This window comes from Magnolia sinica, chromosome 2 (assembly GCF_029962835.1).
Source record: "Magnolia sinica isolate HGM2019 chromosome 2, MsV1, whole genome shotgun sequence".
Classification (NCBI taxonomy): domain Eukaryota; kingdom Viridiplantae; phylum Streptophyta; class Magnoliopsida; order Magnoliales; family Magnoliaceae; genus Magnolia; species Magnolia sinica.
The window spans coordinates 438,335-455,257 of NC_080574.1; the positions used below are offsets into that span (position 1 = coordinate 438,335).

Consider the following 16,923-nt stretch of genomic DNA (forward strand, 5'->3'; position numbering starts at 1 on the left):
GGTTTAAATGTCCATTTTACATTCATGAAATTAAATCCAAAAACTGGGTTTGCATTTGAACCTATCAAATAAAAAATAGTAGAAAGACTAGTCCATTTGCACATGCTTTGGCAATGCAGCAGCACTCAGCAGACTGGAAAGTATTCGGATCTTCTCAGCTAGAGGAATCTTTCCTTTCACTGGAGCCCCTATCCCCACTGCAACAGTAGAAATGTGGCAACTTAACTCGGCCGCAGCTCCTGCAACATGTCAGTAATGTTAGAAAACCCCATAATCCCATTTGATACATATATGAAACATTATCAAAAGCTTTTGCATCCACACCAAGAAAAACAGATAAGTAGTGCATCCAGATAAATAGGATGGTAACCATACAAAAGAAAGATAAAATATAAAGTTATATATATATATATATATATATATATATATATATATATATATAGAAAAGGTACTATGCGCTCGACCTCACGATAAGCTCCCATGAGGTCGAGCTGTGTGGGCCCCACCGTGATGCCTGTCGACCATCAACACCGTGCATTTGATGGGTCCCCTCTAAATTATGGGATATCCCAAAAATCAGCTGTATACGGAACTCAGGTGGGCCATACCATCTAAAATCATGTGAAGACACCGTTAAAACATATAAAAGCACTTGGTGGGGCCCACCTGAGTTTTGAATGCTGCTGAAACTTGGTCTGAACCCTCATCCAAGTGGGACACACATAATGGATGGGCTAGATTTGCAAACCACATCTCGGTGGGCCCAAAAAATGATTATGAATGTTTTAATGGTGCACGGCCCCTCCCCACTTCTATATGTGGTGTGGCCCACACAGGTCACGGATTGACTTGATTTTTGAGACCTAAGCCCACGATGGAATGGTGCATCTGACTGATGGGGTAGATGTTCGAAACGCATCACGGTGGGGCCCACACAACTCGACCTAATGGGATGGACTCGTGAGGTCGAGTGCATAGTACCTTTTCCCTTTATATATATATATATATATATATATATATATATAGAGTACCGATGTTGTTATACGTCCAATGTATTTGACAGAGGAACTTGTAGCATTCATATTAGTGAATTACTTTCAAGATCCACCAATTCCATCTCCATCAACAGAAGTTAGAAACAAAGGACATAGATGTCGAAGTTCCCTTATTCTCTTATCTCTGTAGTTTCAGTCTGTCAGGCTTTACCACAGCTACAGGCAGATTAATCCAATTACCATAAATGGTAGAAAGCAGGAACAATGGTAGTAGAGATTAGAAAGTAAGCTATTATTATAACTGAAGCATCAATGAATAAGAAGTTCTCAGAGCACCTTAAGTCAGGGCAATTGAACTCTCATATACTCTGAGGTGGTGACTGGGCTTCAAATCAACTTTGGCAAAATTGCCATTATTACATTTACAGGGATTAGTGCAAAGAGCTTTGGTCACATTACTCTAATCACAAAAACTTAGCATCTATAAAGGACCCGTATGTGTTTTAAGGTAAATTTTTTGAAAGAAAATGGGAAAAAGACAAGAATCCTTTACTCTCATGATATGCATACCATATACGTATTCCCAATTGATAATATCATAATATGTATTACTTTTTTAGTACATATTGATGGGAAATGGATGATTTATCAGTTTTAAATCTTTTCTGATTTACTTATATTTTTTCAGATGTTTTTGATATCTTTTTTGAGAAATAAAAAATAAAAAAATCTTATGATTTACGATTTTTGCAATTGGATGCAATTCAACCTCCATTACAATTTGCGATATGATAACAATGTTGAGAAAATTGGCCACAATTCTTATTTCTTTTTCTTCTTTTAATGGGTAACCAACTTTATTTATGACAAAGAAAACAGTACAAATGGGGCCAAGCAACGAGTGACCCTATTGTGACTCGAAAAAGAAAAATGACCCACCACACGAGAAATACAAGGAGACTCACAGTCGACAGAACCACAAAAACAACAATGACCAAACAGGGCCCATGGCCGTTCAAGACACTAGCTACCACAACACCCAATTACATATCAATGATCCCCCTATCTTCTGGCATTAACTCTCTATTCCTGAGAATTTCCTCTATTGATACACAGCACACTCATGAATCCAATACTCACCAAAGCCCATTCAATTAGTGAAGATGATGCCCTCCATCGTTGTCACCTTAGTTTCGAAGATCCTTCTATTTCTTTCTTTCCAAATACTCCAGAAAACAGCAAAAGGGACCATCTTCCACATAATCCTCCCTTCTGAGGAAAAGGTAAACCAGATAATCCCTGCAACATATCCCGCATCTCAAAAGTAATGCTGATTGAAAATTCATAATTACTGTCCAGATGCATCAGCTGTTTTTGAATAGTCAAGTAAAAATTGATCAATACTTTAAATGGTTATTGAAGATTGTGTTGTCATTAGAGAGAAGGAAGAAGAGGATGTGAAGAAAATGGAACTGAGAGAGCTACTGCATCCCTCTCTCTCTACTTCTTTCACATCATCATCTAAGCCTTATCCCAACTAATTTGGCAGTTTATCTCTCTACTTCTTTCCAAGTTAAAAATGATAACAAGCTAAGAGATAAGCTCTAGCTTAGATAAGAGACAATGAGATAATGAAAGCCCCTTCTCGTAGACTGCATTGTGAGGAATGCCTACCAGGAGAACTACTGCCCAACACACTGGAGGCATCATAAGGCACATGTCAATCAATGCTAATATGCTGAGGCAGGCCATAGACCAGAGTGAGAGTATGCTTACTCTTAATAGAACACACATGCATAAAGAAGAAGAAATAAATTAAAAAAAACAAGAACAAGCCCCAGGGATCCCACATCCAATTCTTCCATGGATAGCCCAGGGTCTAAACCTTGCCTAACCTACCAAATGACTCTACTGGACGCTTCTACCTCCTCATCTTCGGGGTTTTAGCCCTTGTCCACCTCTCAAGTCCAGAAACATGAAGTGCATACAAATGCTCTCCAAAAATGCAATCCGCACCCCAACAGAAGGACATTACCTATCATTTCTGCATGATCAGTTTTCATGCAGACATGCAACTCCCAAACCAGTAACCAGCACAGAGATTAGTGATTCTATTTTCTGACCCAATATTTCTGTGAAGTCCTTTAATCACTTTCCATACCTGCGCTTTCAAACCAAGCTCTCCAGGTGTTCATCGTTAACCCCAACACCACTTCAAAGCACCTGGAAACATATTTACATTTCCATGATGATTAATGGAATCTTCACAATAATTTATGACATTATCTGCATACTGGACGGGTCAGATAAATAGATTTACATTACACATCTAGACCAACTGACAATCTCCACCTTCATAATGACCAAGCACCTCTCCTATAATGTGAAAATTGGTAAAAGGGGATTTCAGTTTGCCTGAAACCCCTTCAAATTCTCAAAAAAAAAAAAAAGAAAAAAAAAAAAAGAAAAGGAGAAGAAGAAGAAGATAAAGAAGAAAACGAAAAAGAAGAAACAAAGAAATAAAAGAAAAGAAAAAGAAAGAAAGAAAAGGACAACCATTTAAGTATTGAAAGGGTGCTGATGGGACACATGCAATTTTACGCTCCTCCATTAAAGATCAAATCTATTTGGGAAAGCAACTAAGCTAGGAAGTTGCATTAACATGTTCCTGTGCCTTCCCCATGTGTACTTCATAATGCATTTCTGCAAACCCTCTCTAGTCCAGTAGTCCCACACCCATTAGCTATCAACATGTCATCTAGATTCTTCTCACTTCTAATCTATATTTTAATGTACATTGCTCCTCTTCTTCAATACAGCACATGCCCATTTCTTCAAAAAAAAGAAAAGGGCACTTGTGCCTCTACTAGGAACTTCTAATTTTATATTTCTAATAGAAGGGTAAGATATAGCTTGCACATGTTACTTCTTATCTCCCATGTGCCAGATATTTCATCTACACTTCCACTTCATGGAATCATGTGGTTTTGATAGATAAAACTAGGGTTCCATCAAGTCAATTAAAAGAAGAGATTATGCTTGCTCCATTAGAGAGAGAGAGAGAGAGATTCCATATGCATTTCCACTTCATGGTACTGTGTGCTTTGATAGATAAAATCTTTATCAATTCAATACAAGGTTACCTGGATCGTGGGTTGCTTTGGTACATGGTATGAGAACAGCACACAGTATGCCACTTCCTCAAATACATGGTATGCTAGGGGTATGTGCATCACTCCAATACATACAATGTATATGCAATATAGTTTTATATATGAACTCAAATTGTAATTTATAGTGTTATGTTATAACTAAATAAATAAAAGTTTAAATCTCTACATTATATAGATAAATTTACATTAACTTAATCAATAATAAGAATAAAGAGCCATATTGCAGGTCGCAAAAAATAGCAATTTGGATCGCAAATGACCCATAATCTGGAATGGGAAACATGGGGGGTTTCGTGTTTTAGGTAACATTGATTCAATAAAAAAAAGGTTATGCTTGCTCCATGAGAAAGAGAGAGAACTTTCATCAAGAGAAAGAGAGACTTCATCCACATTTCCAATTTATGGAATCGTGTGGTTTTGGTAGATAAAATATTTAGTTTCATTAATTCAATAAAAAAGAGGTATGCTTGCCCAATGAGAGAGAGAGGTTATGTTTGCTATTCAAGATTTGAAACTCACACTAAATCATGTAACAAAGTTTGGATACCTCTGACAACAGCTAGATTGAATTGCATCACCAAAAAAAGGGTAATGAGATACTCACAACCACGTTTAGTTGAGTATAAATTGTCTTCCAGACCACATACATTTGCAGCTTATCATAATTTTAGGAAGGATAGGAAATACACTTCATAGTTATTTAAAACAGAAAAAAGCTCTTCTTACCGGCAGCGCATGATCACCGGAACAGGTTTCAAAGCCTTCGGACCATTTCTTAAGCCTCTCTTATAAGGAGAAACCTGCATGTTTCACAATCCTCATAAGTCATCTTCAGGCCTTCAACAACATTTCCTATAGATATTGGAACTCCATCCGTAAGAAATCAGTACGAGAATCATAATAAATGCAAGTCCGCAATATTTTACGAAGAGGTATTCTACACCTTGATTGGAGAATACAAGACTAGAATAAGCTTAGGTTTTCAATTTAAACAAATGTGACCGCGGTTCCCACCAGAGTGATCCAAATCATTCATATGATGGTTCCCGCTAGATGGCCTGCGCCAAACATCCCCTAGATTGGAAGATGATAGGCATTAAATCTTTGTCATTTCCTTGTTTGAATGTGGACCATTGGTGTATTTTTCCATCTTAACCATCCATTTTCCAGTCACGAATTGAAGGGTTAGGACTGTACCATCTGGGAGGTTTTTTAACATAGGGGGCCATCCATGGTTGGGCTCGTCATGTCAACGATTTGAAAAATAGGGTCAACACATCCACCCTACACGTGACATGCATGTATGGGGATCACGACACCCAAATCATGGACCCATCATAGAAGGCACAGCCTGAAAATTGCAATTACCAGACGATCTTAACCAACCAATCTCACCCACTGAACTTTAACCTATAACTATTTAGTTTTAACCATCCATTTGATAGCCAGAAATTGGCTATGATCATTCGATTGGTGTGATTTTTGGGAAATGCCCCGGTTACAATGGATATCTAAATAATAATAAAAAGTGGACATAGATGTATGATATGGGTTAAGGTGTAACGATCACAAATGGTTATGAACCAGGGCCTGTTCGTGTCCATCAAAAACATACATCAGATGCACAAAAACCTCTTCCCAAGAAAACAAGTTCTCTCATTAAAACTCTTCCCAAGAAAACAAGTTCTCTCATTAAAATAATAATAATAATAATAATAATAATGAGAATCAGAACAGCAAGGATGCAAGATATTGAAATATCTTCAATACTCCCAAACAGAAGCTCTAAAAAAGAAAAGGAAAAGGAAAAAAAAAAAAAACTCCACAGCACAACCAAAGGAGGGTAAACGAAGGAGAGAAAATAAAATAAATAAAATAAAAAGGAAACAGAGAATAACCTTTTTCTTTGGAACGGCCATAAGCTCCATGGAACCACCAAAACCGAAATGGGGAGCTTCCATTGATTGCTTATTTCCCGACTTTCCAACGGATTCAGTTTCATTCTTTAGGTCCATCACCCTCTCCAAGGGTGCCTGGAGAGCTGCCGTATGGCTCCACCTACTGTTTTGGTTTAACCTAAACCCCAAACTCCCCGCTGCGTTTCTTAACATCATTGCCTTCCCCCACATTTCTTTTGGGAAGCTCTACCGCTTTCGATTTCCTCTGCTCTGCTCTACTCTACTATTTCAAAAGCAATCGGCGGTCGACGCCTATTACACTGGTATTTTCACTACTAAAAAGGGCTCGAAACCACGAACTCTTTAGTCCTCGTAGAATATTCATTATGGTGTATAAAATAAGGAAGGTCCAAATCTCATGTGGGCGACATCATAGGAAACGATGATGATTGAATGACCACCGTTAAAAGCTTCGCAGGGACTCCAAAAGTTTTCGTCAAGGTATACGTGACCTAATCAACAGGTTGGATGGTAAATAAACATTGCAGTGTACCTTACGAAGTTTTTAATGGTGGGTGTACAATTACCACTGTTTTCTTGTCGTGTGGTCCGTTTGAGACTAGGATGTCTAATTTTTGTGTACATATCATATAATGATCTATTAAAATAGATGAAATACATGGATAAAACATATACATCATGATGGGCCCACATAGCACTGTCCATTAGCCATTGCGCCTGTGGCAGCGTTAGTAGGCAATCCCAGTCGGATCCGGGAATATGTGCTCGGTGGTGTGTTGATTCCATCAAGTTCTATGGGCCATCATGATGTATATGTTGTATTCATACTGTACATTCATTTGGCAACATCACTTTAGGTCATGAGATAAAAATGAGATCCGGATCTTAAGTAGACCATAAAATAGAAAGCAGTGAGACAATAATTTTTATCATTGAAACCTTCTTAGTGCTCATCATGATGTTTATTTGTCCTCCAACATGTTCACGAGGTCACACATACCAAAATAAAAGAAAAAAAACATAACCAAATATCATATTAATTCAAACGGTAAACCCTCAATCCCCCTTATTTTATGGGGTGTGGTCCATCTGAACTTTGTTTTTACTTATTTTTTGTCCCATGCTCTAAAAATATCTCATAAAGTAAGTTGACGGGGTGTGTGTGTATCGTGGTGGGACCTACAAAACTGAGTAACCTCAACACACCTGGTAGGTTGATGGTGTGTAACACACCGATCAATATTCTAATGGGGATTGGGTACTACCCAACTAGGAGCTAGTGAGGTGGATGTTCTTATTAAGGGTTCAGTGGGGCCCACCATGATATATATATATATATATATATATATATATATATATATATATATATATATATATATATATATATATATATATATTATCCACATCCCCTTTTTATTTTTTTTATACCATTTTATGCCCTAAAATAAAATGTGAAGCAAATCTAAGGTTTAAGTGGGCCACACTACAAGAAAACAATGAATTAGATGCCTATAGTTGAAAACTTTTTGAGGCCGCAAAAAGCTTTGATCAAGCCGGTAATTGTTTTTTCCCTTCATCCAGATTTTTGTGACCTTATAAAGGTGTTAGATGGCAAACAAACTTCAATGGACTCTAAAAAAGTTTCAACAGTAGTTATTCAATTCCCACTACTTTTTGTAGTGTGATTCACTTGAGCTTTAGATGTGTCTTATTTTTTGGGTTCTGAAAAGTTGATGGACGGTGTTGATCTAACACATAAACTATAGTGGGACTTGAGAATTTTCACATGTTAAAAGTTGGGTAATGTGTTAGGCAGAAGAAAAATTCCATGGCAATGTGCGCAGCGACAATTCCTGAAATTCGCATTTGGTATACAATAATTTTCTTCAACATTAACAAACACATCCTAATTCTCGATCGGATGTATCGGTACATCAAGGTGGTCTTCCTCCAATGGACAGACAGACCTACGTGAGAACAGTCTCTCCGTGAACATTGTCGTGGCTGGACAAATAGCGATATGTGATAAAAGCCTTGGGTGCTTTGCTGTATGGTTTCATCCTTAGTTGTATACTGCTCCTTAATTGTGAGGCTCACAGTGATGCGCATGCCTTAAATCCACATCATCCAATGGTATTGAAAGCTATATTAGGGCATGATCCTAAAAACGAAGCATATTCAAATCTTATCTAAACCATACCGCAAACGGTAGTGATTGAATCCCACCATTAAAAACTTCATAGGGCCATTGGAATGTTTATTTGCCATCCAACTTGTTTATTAGTTCTGAATGAAGAGACCAAACAAATATCAGCTTGATCCAAAACTTTGTAGCTTACGAGAAGTTTTAGTTGGTTACCACTGTTTCCTATACTATGGTCTACCTGAGATTTGGCTCTGCTTCATTTTTTGGATCATGAACTAAAATGAGCTTTCAATGAGGAAAGATGGCATGGATGTAGTAACATACATCACAGTGGGCCCACAGTTAGAGGTCACACCCACCTCGGTGGATCCGGGGTCTCACCTAATCGGCTCCCCTATTTAGGGCAATCGTCGTTCACGGCCGAAATCAACGATCCATGTGTCCCACTCGCACCGACTAATCTAAAACCGTCCATCTACTGAAATCATACTAGTCAGCATCGCAAGATTCTTTTCACTCTATCAACCAGATTCGACAATAGCTGAAAAACTGATCAAATAATCTGGGATTTACCAGTTCTCGAAATTTCATTGAAATGAAAAACTAAATTAACGCCTCTTTTTCATTTCTTGAGCTTAGCTGCTGATTTTGCCAAACGATCGAGTTTCTACTAGACCAGGTGGGAAAATCCCGTTTTCGAAAGACCCATTTCATTTTCGCGCGAGATATGCTGAAATTCGTGATACCCAGATGAGGATTTGATGGATATGAAGAGGATCAAGAGACAATTATCTTCGTCAACACGTACAGATCCGGAGAATGACGGGTTTCATCGATCTGCGGACAGGAAATCGGGTTCAAACATGGTCAGATTGACATCGATTTTGGTTGTTTGTTTGATGGTTTTGCTGATCTTGGTTACGTTTGGTGTCATTCATCGAGACCCAGCAACAGATCGAGCCCGTGGAGTTTCAGAGGACTTGGGCTTTAAAGCAAATGTGCAAAAAGGTAGTGCTTGTTTTGAACGTTGTCAGTAGGATTTGAATTTCGAATGGCTGTTTTTTTATTTTTTTTATTTTTTTTTTCTATTTGTTCTTAAAAATAGAACATAAAAAATGGGAGTGGGGTGCATTGCTTTTCCTTGTCTTGGGTGTTCTCACTTGTATTGTATCCTGTTTTGATCAGATCGAATTCATCGAGTTGAAGGAGGCAGAGATTCTGAAGAAACAGCTGAAAAAGGTGCTTCTTTGGCTGTTTTTTAATTTTTTAATTTTTATTTAGTATTTATGAGAAACGTGGTTTCATATTTTGTTGAGTTTGTTCAGTAAGATCTGTGTTTGGCAGATTTTTCTTGCTGCCCCCCCTTCACAAAATTACAATAGTGCTGTTTTCACTGCATCGTATTATTGTGATTTAATTAAATCGAATTCATGGAGCTGCAGAATGAAGATCTTGGATTTTGGGGGCATTTGACAAAAAAAAGAAAAAAGAAAAAAGAAAGAAGAGTGGTCTACCTTTCGGGTCTTGCTAGGAAGAATTGTAATTTTGTACTCGATGGGCAGAATCTTCGTAGCCACATGATTTTTCTTTCAAGATGCTCCAATCTTTTGTTGTTGTTTTGGGGGTTCTGACTTGCTTCCTGTTTTCATCAGATTGAATTCACAAGCCACATAATTTAGGCATTATTATTTTCCCTATATCCTGAGTATTTTTTTAAATATATGGTATTTTTAGTAGGAATTGTCATTTGTTTGCCTTTCAAAAAAAAGTTTCACATTTTCACAAATTTATAGCTTTATGTTTCCCTTTCTTTGTTTCTTCCTGTTTTGATCATTTCAAATTCATGGAGTTGCTGAAGCTGAAACTTTATGGGCATTCACATGACCCCAAAAAAGAAACAAAGGAAAAATTTCTCTTCATCTGTGGTTTTGTTTTTCAGCAAGATTTATATCCCAAAATGGGCAATTTTTCTTGCTCCCTGCATTTCATGGAATTGCAGCATTCCCCCTTTATGGGTGTTACTGTTATCACTTGTTCTAATCTTGGAGTCGCAGGAGGTCACTTTTTTGGTTGTTTCAGAACTTGGATATTTTCAGACCTTCCTCACTTGTTGCAACCGGATTGAATTCTTTTATTTATGTTCTTACTCAGGAACTATTCTGAATTGCTACTATTAAAATAAAAAAAAAACACACACACACACAAACACGAGTTTCAGACACTGACGTGAAGAAATCTGGATCTCTATACAATACATTCTTGGTGCTCTGGCAATGTGGCTAATTTTTCCAATAACCATTCTGCTGCTTTTGCATTTTAAGACTTGCTTCATTAATTATTCTATTTGAAAGATCGTGCTCCCTGGAAAGTAACACAATGTAGATGAAATTGTTTATTGGCAGAGCAAAAGGTCAAAAAAGCATTCTAAAGTCAACTGAGACACGGTGACGGCCCTGGTCCAATTCAACCTGAAACTTAGTTGAGTGCCTGGATTGAGCTTCTCAAGTTTAAACAACTTACTCTGTAGTCTGATTGAGTTGAATTGAGATTTTTGAGTACTTGCTCTAATAGTTCCAGTATTTGCATTCTGCTTTCTAGGGTTCCATTCCATGATATATGAGTCACCCACGAACTTGATTCGGACCATTTTACTCTTTATTTTCTTGTCCAAGTGATCTGATTTAATCTTGATCTAATTGGGTCTACCAAATGATTTTCTTTAGGACCATTTAAGTTTCTTCATCTCAGACTTTTTTTTTTTTTTTTGTGGTACAAATGAAGTTCAAAATATCATTTATCCGTGTTTGTTGAGGAAAAAGAAGAAAGATACAGCCTGAGTTCAACAGATTGTCTATCTAAGCTATATGGTGCTTTTCTTGGTTGGAATTCTTGACCTGGTTTAGTCCATAATAAAATAACAGAAAGATCTGCAACTATAGTATTAGAGCAGCACCCAGTTCTTAGTAATCATATTGGGACCTTCTTGGTCACAGCTACGGGGTGAACTGGATATGCATGTATTCACTGTCAAAATACAGCTTGAGTTCTCTTTCTCAGGCTACATGAATGTTTAGTCTCTCTCAAGGAAGTCTTTTTGAGCCTTTGTTAAGTTGGGAGTGTTGGAGTGTCGTCTAATTCTTATGTTGCTCAACATTCAACTCTTGTTCCAGCACCATATAGTTTCATACATCCTTCTGCTACTGAGAGTGCCTCATAGCCAGGTGCTGGCTTATTTCTTCCCTTCTATTCCCATATACTGATTCACTTTTTTTCCCCCTTCTATAAATCTTTGAGCAGATCCGCATTGCCGATTGCAAAAGAAAATGTTTACTGCATGACTTGAAGTTAGTAGTGCTCCAGTAAAAAAAAGAGCCTTTCTAGGAACTTGCTCCTCATGACTTTTATCTCTGGCATCCCATTAGAACCAACTGTAGCTTTGGTTCAAAGTTCCGACGCATGCCGATAATAATTTTCTCCATTGTTTCTTTCTAACTAAACCCCGACTCTGGAAATGTAAATGAAGATTAGAAAGTATATGTAACCAGTCCATTAATTTTTAAGCCCCATCACTTGAGAGGGGTAAAGTCTAGATCACAAGTTCACAGCTCTCTTTTGACTGCACTGTGCACAAGCATATGCATGCTTCCAACCACATATACCTAGGCTGCATGCACACAGCACAATAACATGTAGTTACACAATAGTGACAAACTTTTTAGTATCTTGTGACTTCAAAGTAAAATTGATACAGAAATTTGAATGTCCAGAATAATACTCCTGAGGGTTTATAATAATTTCTGGGTCTTCCTGTTGCTCACTTGACACTGAATTTCGACTCATTAATTCCACACTGATCATGTGTAACTTAAACTGACCCTTTCCATCTGCTCTGATAACATTCCCCACACTTACTTTGGCTTGTTCATATGAGAACTTCTAGGCTTGGAAGATGACGGCCTCTCTCAGTCGGCTGATATGCTCAAGGACAAACTTCTTGGTGGCCTTCTTGCTCCTGGGTTTGATGAAGGATCCTGTCTGAGCAGGTACCAGTCTGTCTTATATCGTAAAGCATCAACTCAGAGGCCTTCATCCAATCTCTTGGCAAGGCTGCGGAAGTATGAAGCTCTCCATAGACAATGTGGTCCAAATACTGATTCATACAACAAAACAGTGGACCAACTGAAGTCTGGGCACAATCCTGGAACTACAGATTGTAAATATGTGGTCTGGATATCGCACAGCGGCTTGGGGAATAGGATCCTGACTTTGGCTTCCACATTTCTATATGCTCTCCTCACAGACAGAGTCCTACTTGTCGATAGAGGGGCTGATATGGGCGACCTCTTTTGTGAACCGTTTCCCAAGATCTCATGGTTGCTGCCACTTGATTTCCCTCTAAATCAGTTCAAGAACTTCACTGAAAAATCTCCTCAGAGCTATGGCATTATGTTGAAAAACAACATTATCAATGACAACAAAGAAAACATTTCAGCTGGATCATTACCCGCCTTTGCGTATCTCCATTTAGCCCATGATTATGATGATTACGATAAGCTTTTCTTTTGCGAGCAAGATCAACTCCTCCTTCAAAGAATCCCATGGCTGATCTTGAGATCTGACAACTACTTTGTGCCGTCTCTCTTTCTGATCCCAACATTTGAACAGGAATTAAGTAGACTCTTCCCCAGGAAAGACACGGTCTTTCACCATTTGGGTCGGTATCTTTTCCACCCATCAAATTCGGTGTGGGGCTTGATCACCCGGTTTTATCAAGCTTATTTAGCTCATGCAGAAGAACGGATTGGCATACAAATCAGAGTCTTTGATACTGGAACTGGTCCCTTCCAACATGTATTGGATCAGATCCTTGCCTGCTCGTTGAGTGAGAAACTGCTGCCAAAAGTTGCCCTCCAAGAACCATCTTCCTCTACTGCTAAACGGAGACTGAAAGCTGTTTTGATGACATCCTTAAGCTCCGGGTACTTTGAGAAGATAAGGAACATGTATTGGGAAAACCCAACTATTAGTGGTGAAATTGTCAGTGTCGTTCAGCCAAGCCATGAAGAATATCAGCAGACTGAAAAGCAGATGCATAACATGAAAGCATGGGCAGAAATGTATCTTCTAAGCCTAACCGATGCATTGGTCACAAGTTCGTGGTCAACATTTGGGTACGTGGCACAGGGTCTTGGAGGCTTAAAACCGTGGATTCTATACAAGCCTGAGAACAGTACTGCACCTGACCCTCCTTGTCGTCGAGCCATGTCAATGGAACCTTGTTTTCATGCACCTCCCTTTTATGACTGCAAAGCTAAGAAAGGCATCGATACAGGGCTGCTTGTCCCCCACGTCAGGCATTGTGAAGACATGAGCTGGGGTCTTAAGGTGGTTGGTGAAGATGAGTTGTAGCTGTTGGCCATAGTTGAATTTGAGCATGGAAAATCAGATTTTGTTGTGTTTCTTTATATGTTGTATGATAGGAGGTTATTTTGTTCCTTCGTATCAGGAACTTTGGACTTGGAACCATATCCATTGGCTGTAGTGGAACTCGCATGGTATCATTTGAGTGTTATCCGGGTAGGTCAAGAATATTTGAAGCCTCCATTGCATTTAGCTGGAGTGCAAAGATCCTTGTGCATAGCTTCAAGGAAGGTCAATGCAGCTCCTAGTTTCAAGAGGATTCTTCCTCAACTCCTTAAGAAAGATCTCTTTAGATGCATATTTAAAATTGCTGTAGGGAAATTTAGCAAATCTAAAGTGCATTGTTTCATCATTCAAATGGTAGCAGTACCTTCCAACTATCTTGCTTCTCTTTCTGAAAGGAAAACACTTATCAATGAAGCTTCACTTCTCTCTGAATTGAGAGTAACCAGAGCTACCTTTTGACCATTGCTGCAGGATGCCGGCAGTTTTCTCATCTAGTAGGCCCCATCTTGGAAAAGATGGTTCAGAGATCCTCATCGTCTATATTAAGGATGTTTGTTACACGGCCCATCTCCATATTGGGCCTTCTAGAACAGTTTAGCATGGGACAAAAGGTGAGCAACAGACTAAAAGTAGTGGTGATATCATTAATTTCTCCAAGCCATCTCAGACGGTTAGCACAGGTGGTGATGACATCACTAATTTCTCCGACCCAACTTGGTTGACTCAGGCCATTGTGCTTGAGTAGACTGGGATCATCCAGAAAGAATAAAATACAATAAAAGAGAACCCAAAATGTAATAATCTTGATTTGATAGGATATTACATTTGATTTCCCCTCATCATGGAGGTAGAGAGAGAGGAGAGATCTCTATAGACGAAGATAAGGAAGCTGGTGATGGTCCTTGCAATGGCTGAGCCCCGTATGGCTTAAAGCTATGGAAGAGTAGGTACACCATCCATTAGTCTAGTTCAGATCAAGGTGCAGAGTGTGCTGCTTTAGTCAGACCATAGCAAGTGAATTTACTTGGTAGTTGTTATTTATTTTATTTTAAAAAAAAATAAAATTGGATGAGAGGCACCACCAGCGACATTTATTCATCCTGATGGAAAATTTGAGCCGATCACTCTCCAAAGGATAACCATGCCAAACAGTTATTTCAAAAGCATCCATATTCTAAATGCACATTACTTTATTCAATATTAACTTCTGGCACTATTGTCTTCCAGGCTTTTCCTTCCGTGTTTTTTGTTTTTTGTTTTTTTTTTTTTTTTTAAAATATTTTTAATTTTATTTGAAGTGGTTGAGGCAACAACTAGCAACCTATTGGGAATGTTCAAATTGTCTTGCCGTTGTGTTGCGTTCAAGAAGAGTCCTGATTTATGTACTAATATGTTCAATTTTGGTGAATTATGGGTTCTTGATACACATTCAGTTCCCAGAGGTTAAGCCGTGGAAAACCACCAGACAGTTTGCTTGCGGGCCTTTATTTTCAACAGACATGGGGATCTCTTTTCATTATTTGCTAGTATTTTCTGTTTTCTGAGAGATGGCTGGAATTTTTTAAGACAACAACGCAAAAAACATCAAGGACATGGGGAAAGAATTCCCCTAATTTGAGTCGAACAGCTCACTCCCTCTCTAGCTAAAGAAGAGGTGACATCATTGCAACTTGGAACCAAAGAGAGCATTCCTGGAGCCACCTTCCACTGACAAAGGACCCGTCTCAAAACTTCTCTCTGGGGTCAAGATCCTCATCCACATTCACTTTCCAAAAGCTACTGGACCAAAATTTCACCAAAAACAGTATGCAACTTGGAAGGGTCCAGTTTACAAGAGGTCCACGAGATAACATTCTTGGTGTCAATTTCTCCCGCTTCAAACCTTCTCTTCAGTCAAGAGTCTCTCATTCACCTTCCAAAGCTACTGGACCTGAAGAACACTATCCAACTCAAGTTTATCATCTCTCAAAATACCTTTGACGATGCCACGTGGACTGCAAAGACCCATCAAAGTTGAACTTCCACCAACAAATCGGCAGAGTTCTCCAAATGGGCTTCTTAATAACCAGTGGCCAAACAAACCAGTGACAGTAATGCCACCAAATTTGAGACAAGGAACCATTCCCCAAACAAGTCCGTGATAGTAATACCACCAAATTTGGGACAAGGACAACCCATTTATAAGGATACTTTGATCCTCTTCACTATTTTGACAATTGGGAGCGACTCCAAATGCCTGACCTTTGCTCTTATTTTATTGAAAGAAATGCAAATATTGTAGTCAACAAATATGCATGCATGCCTATCCAACTGTACGTTACAAGCATGGGGATGCATTAACATGCTAAGAATGTGAAGGATGTTGCAGTCAATTGTTGCTCATTTCACTAAATTGTTGCTCATTTCATTAAGTGTTTTTTCGTTGACCACATCAACCCCGGTGGAGGAACATACAACCTGCCAGCTTAGTAAGCAAAGTTATGAGAAAATACTCCCTTGTTGCAGTGCAAGTGGCTACAATGCCCCTGTTGGTTTGAGGATATGATCGCAAGTTCATGTGTAAATGCATTAGTGTAGTTGCAGGCCCCCAAGGATACTAGGCAAGCACGGCAGAGACATCCTCTCTTCTTTCATGTTCCAGTGGTGGTGGCCTCTATTGAATATGAGGGAACTGCCCATATCTGTTTCGCTTCAATCAGGAGATGAAAGTAATTCGAAAATAGCCCTTTTGATGCTTGTAGAGACCAAAATTTTACCTTTTCAGATTCAAATAATTCTTTAATAAAAACCAAAATAGTTCATCAGGAGACATCTGATAAACAAGTCTCAATTTCACCCCTAACAGACCCCAAATGATCTGACTTTGATCATTAGCTAGCCTGTCAGAACAATAATGGAAGGGAAATAAGGGAAATATCCTCTACTTTTATCAGGGGGCTACGTTCCCACTTCTGCAGCAGATGAAATGCACTCCGCCCAAATTGTCATCCATATAGCTCCAAATCAGACTTGAAACTGTTTGAATGTGGGCAGATATGTGGGGAGAAAGCACTTCTTGGATGCAATTTCTGGCAGGGGCACCTACCTCATATGGATGATCCAGAGTGGAGGTTTACCCATTTCACCAGCATATCCACTCATATGGTTATCTAGCACGCCATTTCACCAGCATATCCACTCATATGGTTATCTAGCATGCATCTGAATGACCATTGTTGATAATTTGTGTAAAAAAAAAAAAAAAAAATCCTCGACGAAGAAGC

General features: G+C 38.7%; 2 protein-coding genes across 3 annotated transcripts; one reads left to right on the plus strand and one right to left on the minus strand.

Moving 5' to 3' along the window:
* On the minus strand, positions 1-6,403 carry LOC131230973 (uncharacterized). 2 transcript variants are annotated; one of them, XM_058227009.1, is made up of 4 exons: positions 6,067-6,403; positions 4,895-4,968; positions 3,157-3,218; positions 1,794-2,267 (listed from the first exon to the last, which is right to left on the minus strand). In XM_058227009.1, exons 1-4 carry the CDS (start codon positions 6,295-6,297, stop codon positions 2,146-2,148), a joined length of 489 nt encoding a protein of 162 aa, XP_058082992.1. In that variant the 5' UTR covers positions 6,298-6,403; the 3' UTR covers positions 1,794-2,145. The 2 variants fall into 2 exon arrangements, with proteins under 2 accessions (XP_058083000.1, XP_058082992.1); XM_058227017.1 differs by lacking the exons at positions 1,794-2,267; positions 3,157-3,218 and adding an exon at positions 1-239 and having other exon boundaries at positions 6,067-6,396.
* Positions 6,404-8,650: 2,247 nt separating this feature from the next.
* LOC131230983 (galactoside 2-alpha-L-fucosyltransferase-like) lies at positions 8,651-13,846 on the plus strand. Its single transcript, XM_058227028.1, has 3 exons — positions 8,651-9,241; positions 9,419-9,472; positions 12,174-13,846. Exons 1-3 carry the CDS (start codon positions 8,995-8,997, stop codon positions 13,640-13,642), a joined length of 1,770 nt encoding a protein of 589 aa, XP_058083011.1. The 5' UTR covers positions 8,651-8,994; the 3' UTR covers positions 13,643-13,846.
* Positions 13,847-16,923: the final 3,077 nt, after the last annotated feature.